General features: G+C 37.7%; 1 protein-coding gene across 1 annotated transcript in view; it reads right to left on the bottom strand.

Annotated features, from left to right (window-relative positions):
* The window catches only part of PPAT (phosphoribosyl pyrophosphate amidotransferase), a 28,438-nt gene extending 14,687 nt beyond the window's left edge, over positions 1–13,751 (bottom strand). Inside the window, exon 1 of the mRNA XM_019740095.2 lies at positions 13,484–13,751. Within this exon, the coding sequence (XP_019595654.1) occupies positions 13,484–13,611 (128 nt within the window). The 5' untranslated portion in view covers positions 13,612–13,751. The remainder of the gene's footprint in view (positions 1–13,483) is intronic.
* Positions 13,752–13,814: the final 63 nt, after the last annotated feature.

Here is a 13,814-nt window from a genome sequence, read left to right as displayed (position 1 = left end):
CATCTGGTCTGATAAAAACATACAACAACAATTAGAAGGAACAGTAAGAAATAAAAGGATATTTGAACAAATTGCGGCCAAGCTTCAGAAAGTTGGTATAGAGAGAGACTGGAAGCAGTGCAGAACAAAGTACAAAAACTTAAAACATGAATACAAGATTGTAAGAATGGCTCAAGGCCTAGGCATGACTAAGAGCATGAAATTTTTTACTGAGTTGGATGCTATTCTGAGACACAACCAAACAGGAGAATCACAAGAACAAGAATCCCAAGATGAACAACAAGCCACAGAATGTGAGACTGAAAAAATGGAAGCCAACCAGACAGGTAGGAAGGACAAGAAAAGTAATCTTAATATGCCACACTATATAAAAATGTCCAATAGCGTAACATAAATATAGTCTAAGTTACATACATTTCATTAAAAGCTATTCAAGTGAATTGCCGAATTTATGATAAAACAGATCGAATGTATATTTGATCTCCTCCAGAACATAGAGAATAATACAAAGTTATACAAAAGGAGGAAACAAAATTGGATTTCCAGAGTGAAGTTTAGAAACATACCAGTTTTAATAAACAAAACGCAACTCTAGACAGAAGTTAAAACAAGTTTAGTGCGGTAAAACTGTGAGTAGAGCAAAAGGCACTTGTAACTCGGAAAACTACAAAACCCATGAGAATGTCTTTGAAGTGTAAGTTCTTCTGTGACACATCAAACAGTTATTTAAAATGAGTTTAACCCTAAGGATTGAGCTAGAATGCACACAAAGACATGACAGCATGAAATAAACTGGATGACTTCTAGACCGGGAGTCAGGAAACCCAAATTCTAACTCAGTCTCTCTGGAACCATGAACCAACCGTCTCCTCTAGACCTGATTGTAAAATGGGAGGCTGGACAAGATGGTCGTACAGACCTCTACTAATCTCAGTATCTGCCTTGCATGATGCAATCCTAATTCTCTGTGTGTCTAGGGTAAAAAGAGAAGAATGACAAAATTAGGATTGGAAAATAGTGGTGAGAAGTCCTCAAGAGTTTCACTGGTAGATAAGAAAGATACTGGTCTGCTAGAGAACTATCCATCTGCTCCATTAAAATTAAACTGACTAGACATAAAGGAGCCCAACAGCCGTGGCATGATTACGTTCACACAATAACTGCTGGAGATGCAGCTGAAGATGCCTTCATCAGTTATATGTCAGAAGACCAAATATGGAGACTAAACACCAGACAGCGATGGTGACCTAAAACTAAAAGATGTTTAAGGGTGGGGAATCTAAACTACAGGAAAGCAAAAACCACCACAGTCTTTAGTATCAGGTTCACCCTAAAAGGGAAAACAATAGAGTTCAAAACACAATTCTGTAAGTGAATAACAAACAAACCATTACACACCTCCTTATGTTTATATAATCATTGTTGCAGAGGCATCTGAAGATGACTTGTTCAGTAACATGTCCGAAGAACTAAGAGAGACAGATATAAAACAAAGTCCTGGCACAGGTAAAACAATATTCTTTGATTTTTCATTTGTGACAAACTCCTTAAGTGTTATTATAAGATGTTGCTATGGACTAAATTGTGTCACCCCAAAGTTCGTATGTCGAAGCCCCAATCCCCAATATGATTTTCACATTAATATGGAATATATTCAGAAAATATGAAAGCGGATAAATGTAGCCATTCTAGAAATTATGTTATTTTAAAGTTTGACATGAAAAAAAAAGCAAAGGTATAAACCCATAAGGAGCCTAGCAGCAAAATACATGTGAAAGAAATTTAAATAGGCAAGGATTTTAGGCACACCTGCAATATAAATCTGTTGATGTACAAATAGCCACCCTACTATTTAGAAAGTTGTGTTGAGGTATAAAGACATGGATACTTATCTTAAGGAAAAAAATTCACATCAAATGTTCTTTCTTTAGAAACAATAACACAATGAAGTGATGGGTAGTTTCAGGTAAAATTAGGTAGAGGTCACCTCATTATGAGTTCATATATTTTACTGACAAAATATTGTAACTGGAGTAGCTATTGCTCCTTATTACGAATGTTGACACATGAAACTGATGCTCAAAGTAATTTCTTTTCTATCTTAAATGTATACTATGAGCCGCTTTTTCAATTAAAAAAAAAAAAATCCAGATAGAGCCATAGACCCCCATACTCTGGATAACTAATTAGTTCCCAATATAGAACTCCTGGCAATTTTGGTCTAGTATACTAGGTAGCAGAGTGGGTTCAAGCACCATATTTTTATAGATAATCAGGCACAGCCAGGGTTGCAAACCACAGCCAGGTGGTCACGTTTTGAGAAAAAGACCAGCAGAGGGCTGAAGAGAGTAATACATAAATTCCAATTTGATGCCAATCAGGGGAGAAAAATTATCTAATTCTAATACATTATCACAAAAAAAATGTACGACTAATGCAATATGAAAGAAGACACTCACTGGGAAGAATCATGGAACTCTTAGGCTATGCCTAGTACAATAAGTAAGAAATGGCCCAGGACAATTGAATGACGACTTCATTGGTTCGAAAACAAATTTATTTTTTCTCCCTAGTTTGAGGCATAGGCAAGCGAGGATAAAATAGGAAAATTACCAGAGGAGAAAGGACCAGTTGCCGAAAGAGAAATTTGTGTCTGACAATCTAGTTACCTATCTCTTCTGGTAGGAGAAACAAAATTGACTTAATCATCTCGAATATCTGTTTCCATTTATGAGGTGAAATACCTCAACATCTTGGTATTCTTGCAAGTCACTGCTTTCTAGTATGGGACAGTCACAGGTAGATCAATTTGACTCAGAGGGTGAAGCTGGACATAATAAAGCACAACTCAATAGTTAGTAAACTGTATCTTATTAGAGGAGATCTTTCTTATCTTCAGCCTAAAACTCCCAAGTGAAAGACTACATTGTTCTTTTAAGAATAATCTTAAAACCAACTATTTTTGTTTGGACTATAGTAAAACGTATTTCCACAATTAAAATTTTCACTATCCCAGCAATTTAACGAAATTTAGCAATGTGATGGCCAGCAGGGGGCATTACAGTATCTATTGTTAGTATAGGAAGGTATGGCAAGCATTTTGTTTTCTCTAATTTATTTCTTGTAATAGACCAAAAATTGGAAATAATTTTCTTTAAAGTGGACCATTTAGACCTTTTTTTGGTGCAATTTGGATAATCTTAGCATTAAATTATATAAACCAATGCACTTTAGTCATGTGAAACACAATACTAAGAACTTGTAAAATTATTACTCCAATAGACTATCCAGATAAGACTTGTTAAAAATTCAGAAAACCCAAAAATTATCAATGTACAAAAAAGAAAGCTGATAAATTTAAATACAGGCAATGTTTTAAATATAAAGGTGTGACTTTTCTAATTCTTACTGTTTATATTTTAATAAACTTTTAAGGAGCTGTGATATGATAAAGAATATATCTGATCTTTGTCCCCAGTTCCTGGCACAGAGCTTCAAAACCTTTGGCATTTCTAGTGTAGAAGTGTCTTTTTATTCTAATAAGGTGACCCAACATGGATTTGTAGGTAGTTCAGGATAGGACTGGTCACCAGAAAGATCAACCTTGTGTGTGATTAGAGGGTGGAATTTGGGGCCAGCCTCACCTCCCCTGAGCAAGTTTGGAGACTGAGTACAACCACGTGGCCAATGACTTAACGTATCATGTCATCATCAATCACGTCCCAAAAACTCTGGCTCAGAGGAGCTTCTTGGTTGGTGAATAGTGATGTGCCCGGAGGGCCATATGCCCTGACTCCATGGGGCAGGGGGCACGGAAGCTCTGCATTCAGGACCCTGTGTGTCTCTTCATTTGGCTGTCCCCAAGTTCTTTCTTTTAAAATGAAACTGTAATCCTCAGTGTAGTACTTTCCTGAGTTCTATGAATCATCTTAGCAAATTATAGAGCCTAAGGGGATCATGGACCCCCTGAATTTGTAGCCAGTCAGCTGGAAGTGTGGCTGGCATCTGAAGTACGGGCAATCTTGTGGAAGATTGAGCCCTTAAAGCTCCCAAGTCTGATGCTAACTCTGGGTAGTTAGAGTCAGAATTGGACTGCAGTACACAGAGAGAAAATCAATTCTCTTTCCTGAGAGGATACTGAATTTAGGGATCCCCCGCCAACAATGACATCTTATTTTCTATGACTCAAAATTCTACATAATACCTAATCTCTATAAATGTTTCTATTTCCCAAAAGTAGGGCATGTGCCTGAGCCTAGAACTGATGGCTCTAGTTACTTAAGTAAAATGTTATAAATTCATATTCTGTTGAAATAAGGTTTGAACTCAAAGTTTACCTTGAACTTCTGCTCTCAAAAAAGTAGTCCCTGGGGAAAGATGGGGGAAGGTTTGGGCATGGAAGGAGGTGGTAGGTGTAGTTATAAAAGGGCAACCAAAGGGATTGTTGAGTATCTTGACCTTGATGGAGACATGAACCTACACAGGTGATAAAATTATTATAGAACTGAATATACACATACACACGTGCAAGCATACGCGTACACACACACACTCTCACAAATGATTATAAAACCGGGGAAATCTGAATCGGAGTAATGGATTGTAGCAAAGTCAAACTCCTTGATGTAATAAATAGTATGTTAAGGTTTTACAAAATGTTACCATTGGAGAAAACTCACCAAAGTGTAGAAAAGATCTCTCTCTGTATTTCTTACAACTACATGTGAGTCTACAATTATCTTGGTAAAATTTTCAATTAAAAAAAAAAAAAAAGCTTATTAGGTATCCCTATGTGGCTCCAGAGTACAGCCTGTCATGTGAGGTCTTAATATTGCTAGAAGCCAAACTTCCAGTCAGTCTTACAGTGTAAACATGTCCTGAACAAGATGTGGTCCTATCGTGATGTAAATCTCCACATACCTATTGTACATGCTTATGGGCCCCCTACCCACCTTTTGCCTCACGGGTCTATTAATACAAACCATTGCCTAGTTTTACAATAATCATTATAAGCAACTGCATAGACACCTGTACATACAATTTGAAAAATAATAACAATGTCCCAGTGCATAGAAGAAAAGAATATTATCATAGCATTGCTATACTTCAACACAGCAATCCAACACACACATCTGAGAAGGAACTTTCCCCAAATTACAAACAGCTGATTTATAAACATCCTATACATACACTGGTGCGCTAGAATAAAGCCATGTTATATTTTTCAGGCTAAGTACCATCAGTTTCTTAAAATGTTTATCACCTACCTGCTGTTAATATCAATGAAAATTGCTAAAACCACTTATTCTTACTCTCTTTTATTCCTTTATATGTATTGCAGTAAGGATCATTCTTAGTTACAATGAGGATCAAATGAGAAAAAAAAGATATGAGCCCTTTCTCATTAAAGTGTAAATGAAAGATGTTACTAAATTGGGTCTAAAAGTGCTATCACAATCCTACATAGAGCATTCAGTGTACTGCCTTGCCTTGTGACTTTTAACGCAGAATTATTTGCAAGATTTTGAAGACGGTTAATCCTACACAGCCATTTTAAAATTAGGTTGTAGACGGCAAATGTTCTTGGCTTCGAGGTTCCAGTTTTGATTAGGAAACCCAGCCTTACTAGTTTTTCAGCCCAATCTTCAATTGCAAAAAATCAGAGTTTGGTAAACAACAAATTTAAATTGCTATTCTCTTTGTTTGCTGGCAGAGGAAGATACCCTAAGTACTGCTTCGAAGAGGTGGGCAGCCCCAAAGCACCACAAAGTATTGGGTTAGGTACAAGGTCTAAATTGTTCAATTTTAAATGTTGGTTTGACATTTAAAGTCTAATATATACCAGTTTAAGTACTTATGGAGAATCTCTCTATTGTGCATAGTATTGCCTCATTATATCTGAGCTGATAGGTATATGGCAGGAGAGGAAAGAAAACATCTACAGCTGGAGAAAATGTCTATTGCTGGAACGTCTTACTAAAAGAAATCTGTAAACACTGAGACACTCCATATTCATAAATATCTAATGAAGATTAGTCATTGATGAAAAGCAGCTAAATTATTCTCACCAATAATGGGGGTGAGTCTGACTTGTAATTTTGCCAATATTTTATTTGAACATGAACACATGAAAAACATTTTGACCCTCATATTGTGGGGTCAAAATAACCTGGAGTGCTTTACAGCAATCCAGGTTATTTTAAATAAATGATATTCAAATACATGATTTATCTATAAGTTTGAATAATTAATGAATCATGTTCATTTATAGGTAATCATACATCTTTAGAAGACACTACAAGTCATTTACAGACTATAACAGTAAGCAACACAGAGACTGGAAAACACTGGTGTGACAATGAGGTCAGAGCGCTTATACACATATGGTCTGAGGAAAAAATTAAGCAAATGCTTGAAGGGGACACAAGAAACAAAGAAATATTTGAGGAAATTGCCCTTAGACTAATGCAGTTTGGAATAGACAGAGATTGGACACAATGTTGTACCACATACAAAAACTTAAAACATGAATACAGAGTTTTGCAAAAGAAAAATGGCAGTCCTCAAAAAAAATGAGAATTTATGAAGAAGTTAACTGCATCCTAATATAACCTACTGTCAGAACTGCCAAATGGAAATATGGTAACCTTAGATTTGACCTTGTACAATAAAAATGCTATAAACTTTGCTCTTTGCATTTTAACTTAGCCAGAAACTCTTCAAAAATAAAATCCTAACACTACTGCTATGTTCAAATGACCCAAAAATTATTGTAAAATACGTAACTAATTTAAGTCAAGAGTTTCCATTTCTTTCCAAATTTTGTACTGAAAGCGTCCTAATTCTTAAACTCATTCTTTTTTTATTTTATTGAGGTGACAATTGTTAGTAAAATTATATAGATTTCAGGTGTACAATTTTGTATTACATCATCTATAAATCCCATTGTGTGTTCACCACCCAGAGTGAGTTCTCCTTCCATCACCATATATTTGATCCCCCCTTACCCTCATCTCCCACCCCCCACCCCTCTTACCCTCTGGTAACCACTAAACTATTGTCTGTGTTTATGAAACTCATTGTTCTTTATCTGTTCAATTGTTTAAATGTTCTTATGTTAGTGTACTTCAATGCTTAAAGACTAATATATTTTAAATAATTTCACATCATTCTTTTTCTCCTATGTTCTTTTGTTTGTTTTAAGAATTATTTGAAGGTCATGCCAAACACCCAAGAACTTTCAGCATCAAGAGAAAAGCACACGAAGATGGTAAGAGCCTGAGAAATGCCAAGTTTTTCCCCATTGAGAAAAGTTTCTGTTAATTTTTCTTGATAAGAGATGTTGATTCCTGTCCTTGACAAATTAGACTAAATACATTGTTCATGAGCTGTGTGAGAGCAAAAAATAATGGTTTCTTTCATAGCTCATTAAGAGTGAAAGTGACAAAGTACATGGAAACTTTTCCATACTTAGAAATTTCTGCACAACTACCCATTTCTCATGAGCCTTTAAATTACACTTTACAGTGAATGCTGACAGAAGACTGTAAAAGAAAAGAAAAACCCTACAAACTAATAAATTCTGAATTTTGGTGTTCTCTAAAGGTAGTTAGTAATGGGTGTAACATTTTAGTAATTCTACAAATAAGCCAAACTCAGAAGCCAACCTCATTATGTGAGCTGTAAGTCCAAAATGACCCACTAAAGTTGTTAGGAAAGGTAACAGATAGAATGTAGTATAGCATATGGAAGAAAAATGCAGAATAGAAGTAAAAGCACCCGACTGAGAATCAGGAAACCTGAGTTCTAGTCTCTCTCTGACCCTAGGAATCCAACACAGAGCAAATGACTACATCTCGTTGGATCTCTAGGATAATCCAACTTCAGCATTTCATAGACTTATCATTTATCACCGTTTTCAGTACACACAAATAGTTGAGGAGCTCAATTTTTACAGTGTGAACGCACCCATGCAACTATCACTTAAATCAAGATATAAAACATCACAGTAGCACCCTAGCGGCCAGGCCTCCCAGCCAGGAATCACCCTCCTGGCCTCTGTAAAGGTGATCACTATTCTGACTGCCATCACCGTACATTAGTCAACATTGCTTGTGAGATTCATCCATGATTTTACTTGCAGCAGGAGTTCGTTCTCTTTTACTGCTATAGAATATTCCATTATAGGAATGTACATCCCACTACCTTCTTTCTCCATTTCACTGTTGGATATTCCCATTGTTTCCAGATTGGGGCTATTACGGATAATGCTGCTATAAAAATTCTTCTGCATGTCTCTCAATAAACATACTGTGTTTCCCTGAAAATAAGCCCTAACTGGAAAATAAGCCCTAGCATGATTTTTCAGGATGACATCCCCTGAACATAAGCCCTAATGCATCTTTTGGAGCAAAAATTAATATAAGACCCGGTTTATTTTCGGGGAAACACGGTATGTGTGTATTTCTGTTGAGTATTTACCCAGGAGAGGGATGCAGGGTCATGGGTAAGCATATATCCAGGTATTGTTCTAAGCACTTTTACAAATATTCGTGCATTTAATCCCTACCCCAACTCTATGAGGTAGGTGCTATCATTCTTCCCAATTTAGAGAGGAGGAAACGGAGGCATAGAGAAGTCTATGCTCTCCAACCAGATGGCTGCATTGCCTCTGTGAAGGGCAGAGGCCACTTCTGTCCCGTGTGGCACAGGGCTCCTAGTGTCTACCACAGTGTCTTGAATATGTACCCAGTAGGAACTCAACAAACATGTTTTGAATAAAATATTAGAGAAGAGCAGGTATCTAGTCCTCCCCACACACCCTGCCACCTGAAAACCTTTATATCTCAAGTGAGCTGAAAATTTTATTCTCCATTTTTGGACATAAATTGCAAGTCAGATGAGTTGCCACACCTTTGCCTTATTTTAATGCCCTCTAGTGGATATGCTATTGAAAAGGGAAATTGCTAAGGGCTAACTACACAACAGTATCATTCCCAACCCACTGAATTTGAGTAGCGGATCTTTAAATATACAAGTGTAGCCCAGCCCAACAGATGAGAAAACAGACTCAGAAGTTAGACTTGCCCAAGATCAAACTGATGTTACCAGGAAACTTTAGGCTAGATTTCAAGTCTGATGTTAAGGAGCTGTTCCCAATATTGACAATGACAAAGCCACAGTACTTTGAGACTCTTGAGGATACATAAATTCTGCTTCAGACTAATACAAAATGCAAAGTCCTAAATAATAGTTATAACTTGGGAGAATCGAAAACACATATGATTTTAAAACTGAGAATCGTTAAATTATGAAAGTAATTGAACTAAAAGCCTTTCAAAATCAAAGACTGAAACAATTAGCAAGGACAGTTTTAAAATAAGTCACTTTCCCAACAAAGGGGATATAAAACATTATATTTGGCCACTACTAAGAGATGAAAATCAAAATAAAGTTACCCCCAACCTTAATTTGGCAACTCAAAGCAAGTTCTCTCACAATCTACTCCTTTGTTCTCCAACAAACTAAATAAAAATAACCAGAACTAATTCCATAGAAGTTTATCTGAGTGCATTACACTTTCTCAGGAGTGCCTTTCTAGTGGTAATGTTATATACCATACTCTGTTTGCAGAGCCAGTGTCTATACCTCTTAAGAAAAATGCTCTGGAGATCATTGCCAATCGGTTTCCTCAAAGCATAACAGAACCAAAAGATTCTACAGAATGTTTCTGTAGACAGGAGACCCCCTCCGAGAACCAACTTCATCAGGTAAATATCATACATTTTTAAAAGAGGTATGAAAATGTTTATCGATTGTAGGGTTCAATTCCTAACCCAGGGAAGTGATAATTCACTGTAGGGCATCTTCATCTCCTAACTAAGGAATGGCTAAGTAGTTGATTGATGAGATAAATCTATGACGTGTCAGTAATTCCTTTTATGAAATCTTCAAAGACGTCCAGTCATTCTAGTCTCCATAAAAATGTGACTGGCTTAAAGATTAAGATTTTTGATCTACGAGGGGGTGTGTGGTTTGTCCAGAACTCTGCCAACTACTGAACTGATGTGTTCTGAACCAAAAAAGCATTTAGTGATTATATGAAATCTGGCATGAAAATGCACACGCACGCGCGCACGCACACACACATACACACACACACACACACACAGCTTATACAGCTAAAGAGGACAATTTAATTTTTCAATCTTAAACTAACATTACCCTGACAAAAAGGGGAGCTATGGAATAAATCTACGAATAGCCAGAACTACTAAAAAGAAGTACTTCTGGATGAATCCATCTGGATTTACCATATTTTGCCATGTATAATGAGCACCCATGTTTTTGGCCCAAACTTTGCGGGGGGAAAAACCTTTCATTTTAATTTTTTAATTCAAATTCTTGTTCTTTGCATTATAAAGAGATTTTAGCCTTTATTTTTTAACATATTATGGTACAAGAAATTTTATGTAATAAATACTATAATTACAAAACACAAGAACAGGTATAAGGTACAAGAAATTTTATGTATCGGTAACAAATTTATGATACATATTTATGCATCATAGAAGGCCAAGAACTCTTCATCATTACAAGTTCATTGTAAGCTCAACAAAACCAATTATTGTATTCCAGGGTATTACTTTGCATACGATATCATTATTGATTTCTGGAGTTACACTTTTAATTCATAAGGATAAAAGAATTTAAAACATTTATATAGAGAATTAGTACTACCCACGTATAATGCGCATCCTTATTTTGCCCTGCAAATTTAGGTTAAAAAAAATGTGCATTATACATGGCAAAATATGGTTAAGTATCCAGTACAAGACTGTCTAGCAATTAATTGATAATCCATTTGTTTTCATATAATACATAATAACTTCATGTGTTCTGTTATCCCTGAGACTAAATTTATTTTAGGTCAGATTATGCTTAAGACAAAAACAGAACCAAATACAATGTAAAAGGTATAGAAATACCACCTTCTAGATTCCACGTTTTAGGAAGATAATGTGTGAAAGAAATTCCTTCATCAAAAAGGGAAAAAAAATAATCAACTCTTACTGACAGGATACCCAAAATAACTACTCCTAAGACTATTATAAACTAATGGGGTAAGGCGGAAGGTAAGGAGGTAGAGCCTTCAGCAACAGACCACCACTTGTCAGTGCACAGTGTGTGTGTGTGTGTGTGTACATACATACACACACATATATGTACAACTAACTATATTGAGCTATAACAACCCATCTTGGCTTCCAGTTTTTTGTTTTGTTTTGTTTTTAAAGATTTTATTGGGGGAGGGGAACAGGACTTTATTGGGGAACAGTGTGTACTTCCAGGCCCTTTTTCCAAGTCAAGTTGTTGTCCGTTCAATCTTAGTTGTGGAGGGTGCCGTTCAGCTTCAAGTTGTTGTCCTTTCAGTCTTCGTTGTGGAGGGAGCAGCTCAGCTCCAGGTCCAGCTGCCGTTGCTAGTTGCAGGGGGCGCAGCCCACCATCCCTTGTGGGAGTTGAACCGGCAACCTTGTGGTTGAGAGCCCACTGGCCCATGTGGAAATCAAACCGGTAGCCTTAGGAGTTAGGAGCAAGGAGCTCTAACCGCCTGAGCCACCGGGCCGGCCCCTTGGCTTCCAGTTTGATATTCCTTGATTCAATGGCACATAAAATCATTAGCTCTTCATCTTTGACCCCTATCTACCAGTTCAGAGTGACAAGATTTTACCTTTCAGACCTAAGGGAGTTTCCTTGTTCTTCCAATCAGAGTCAGTTCCTCTAAAGGGTGAGGTCTTTGCTAATTTAAAATTTTGAATTGGATAGAATTATGGGTGCGAACCAGCCGTCCAAGAACGTTAATGATTCTATGCCTACATAAGGAAAATCTTATCATATAATCATATACGCACACTTTTATTACCTGTATCTCTTATCTCATAATTCTTTCACATAGAAGCACCTTTAGAATAATGTATGTAACTAGGAATCAAGCTGTTTTCATTTAAAAAAAAAAATCAGCCCCTTCCTTTAGGCACATATTTAATGAAGAGATAAGGGGGATGACCTTTCTCAGTTATTTTAGCTAAAAAATAATAGTTAAGAAAAAAAATTCAAGATCAGTTTGTGTATTTCCCCCAGACCACCAAGCAACTCTATAGATCCCTAGTTTCTACACCCCTCTCTTCATGACAGAATATCCAAAAGAACTACTTCAAAGAAAGTTATAAACTAATGTTGTGCTGGACTACCATATAGATTTTACTTTTTCCTTGGATAATATACATATAATATTCTTGATAAATGTATTTCAAAACAAGATCTCTATTACAATCAACCCACAATCAAGATTAGAGTCATTCAAGTTAAAAATATTCTTCTTGATTCCTCCCAGATTCTAAGTTACTCTTAGTAAACAAGGAATACAACAAGATGTGAGAAACTCAAGTATTTGGTACCCTGAAAAGAGGGAAAAGACTACTTCTAATTTAAGCTTGGTGAGGGAAAGCTAATCACTTGGAATGCATTTATATATGTTTCACCCATATTGCTGATAAGTGTTATTGCCAAGTTCCTTAAATGTTCTAGAAGTTATTGCTGTGGTATTGCCTTATGGAAACTTTGTAATACTTTCAGTGATAACATCAAGCCTAGGTTTATATTTCTTAATCCAACAGAATTGTTTATATCAAGTTCCAGTAATAAGAAATTGAAAGATCATGAAAGCAAAATTATTTTTAACTCAAAGAGATCTACCAATTTTTCAAAATCAACGTGTATTTTGCCACACAGGAACTACACCCCACTCCCTCTTTTAAAGAAGGCAGTTACTTTTGGCCTCTTCTTACTACTAACCTTATCATTCAGTATCTAAAACGTTTACCAATGAAATCTTTTGCAGATGCCCCAATCCCTGATTGGTTTCTGTTAATTTATGAGATCTACAACTGATAATTCCTTTTGAACACAAACAAGTCCTGTTTCTCTGGGTTTGAACTCTAGGATCCCTAAGTTCCCATAGCTATGACTACCTTCAAATCATCAACAGCTCAATAGCTCTGCCCTTGCAAACAAAAGCTTGCAGTGGTTGGAGACTGCGCGCGAACATCTCAAGTTGTTGCCTGTCGGTCCTACACCAGCAGCTACGCGACACAAGCCTATCAACAAGAGCAGCTCCAGGCTCTGAGACCTTAAAACCAGCCAGCAGTTGGGGTGCACACACCGGAGGGAGCGGAGAGACCCTAAAGAGCATTAAGCGTTTTTTGGGGGGTGCGAGGGTAGGCTAAAGTTCAGCGAGGCAAGGAAGCCCCCGCGCACGTCTTGGCAACCTAGTTGATGCCACAGGCAGGTCCCAGTTCAGGTAAGAGAGGTCCGGCCTCCCAAACTTCAGGAGCCCGCGAGATGGCCAACTTGAGCCACAAGAAGCTTGAGCAAATGGAGAAGCATGCGCGCCGCCACCCCCACCCCTCACCGGGTTGCTCACCGGTGCTGCAGCCCCACGAGTCCCAGAGTGATCACATGAGGCACATCTAGCTGCGTGGGCCACTCTCCGGAGCTGATGCACCCGAACACGCCACATTCCTCTCGGATCCCCAACTCCTGTAGCTCCATGTCGCCGCAGAAAGCACGTGGAAGGACCTGCCGCCGCGGCAGGGGTGTACGCACCAACCAGCTTCCCTCACCGCGCCTACGCCTCTGAAGCTCGCGACAGCCGCTTCCTTCCGAGCGGCACGACCCTCGCTACTGCGGCGGCGCGCGCTCTCCCCAAGTAAGCCCCCCTCCCCCGCCGCCCGCCGCCCCGTCCGGCCTCCTCC

Source organism: Rhinolophus sinicus, linkage group LG02 (assembly GCF_036562045.2).
Source record: "Rhinolophus sinicus isolate RSC01 linkage group LG02, ASM3656204v1, whole genome shotgun sequence".
Taxonomy (NCBI): domain Eukaryota; kingdom Metazoa; phylum Chordata; class Mammalia; order Chiroptera; family Rhinolophidae; genus Rhinolophus; species Rhinolophus sinicus.
Note: the sequence above shows the minus strand (reverse complement) of the source record. Positions and strands in the feature narration are given on the sequence as shown.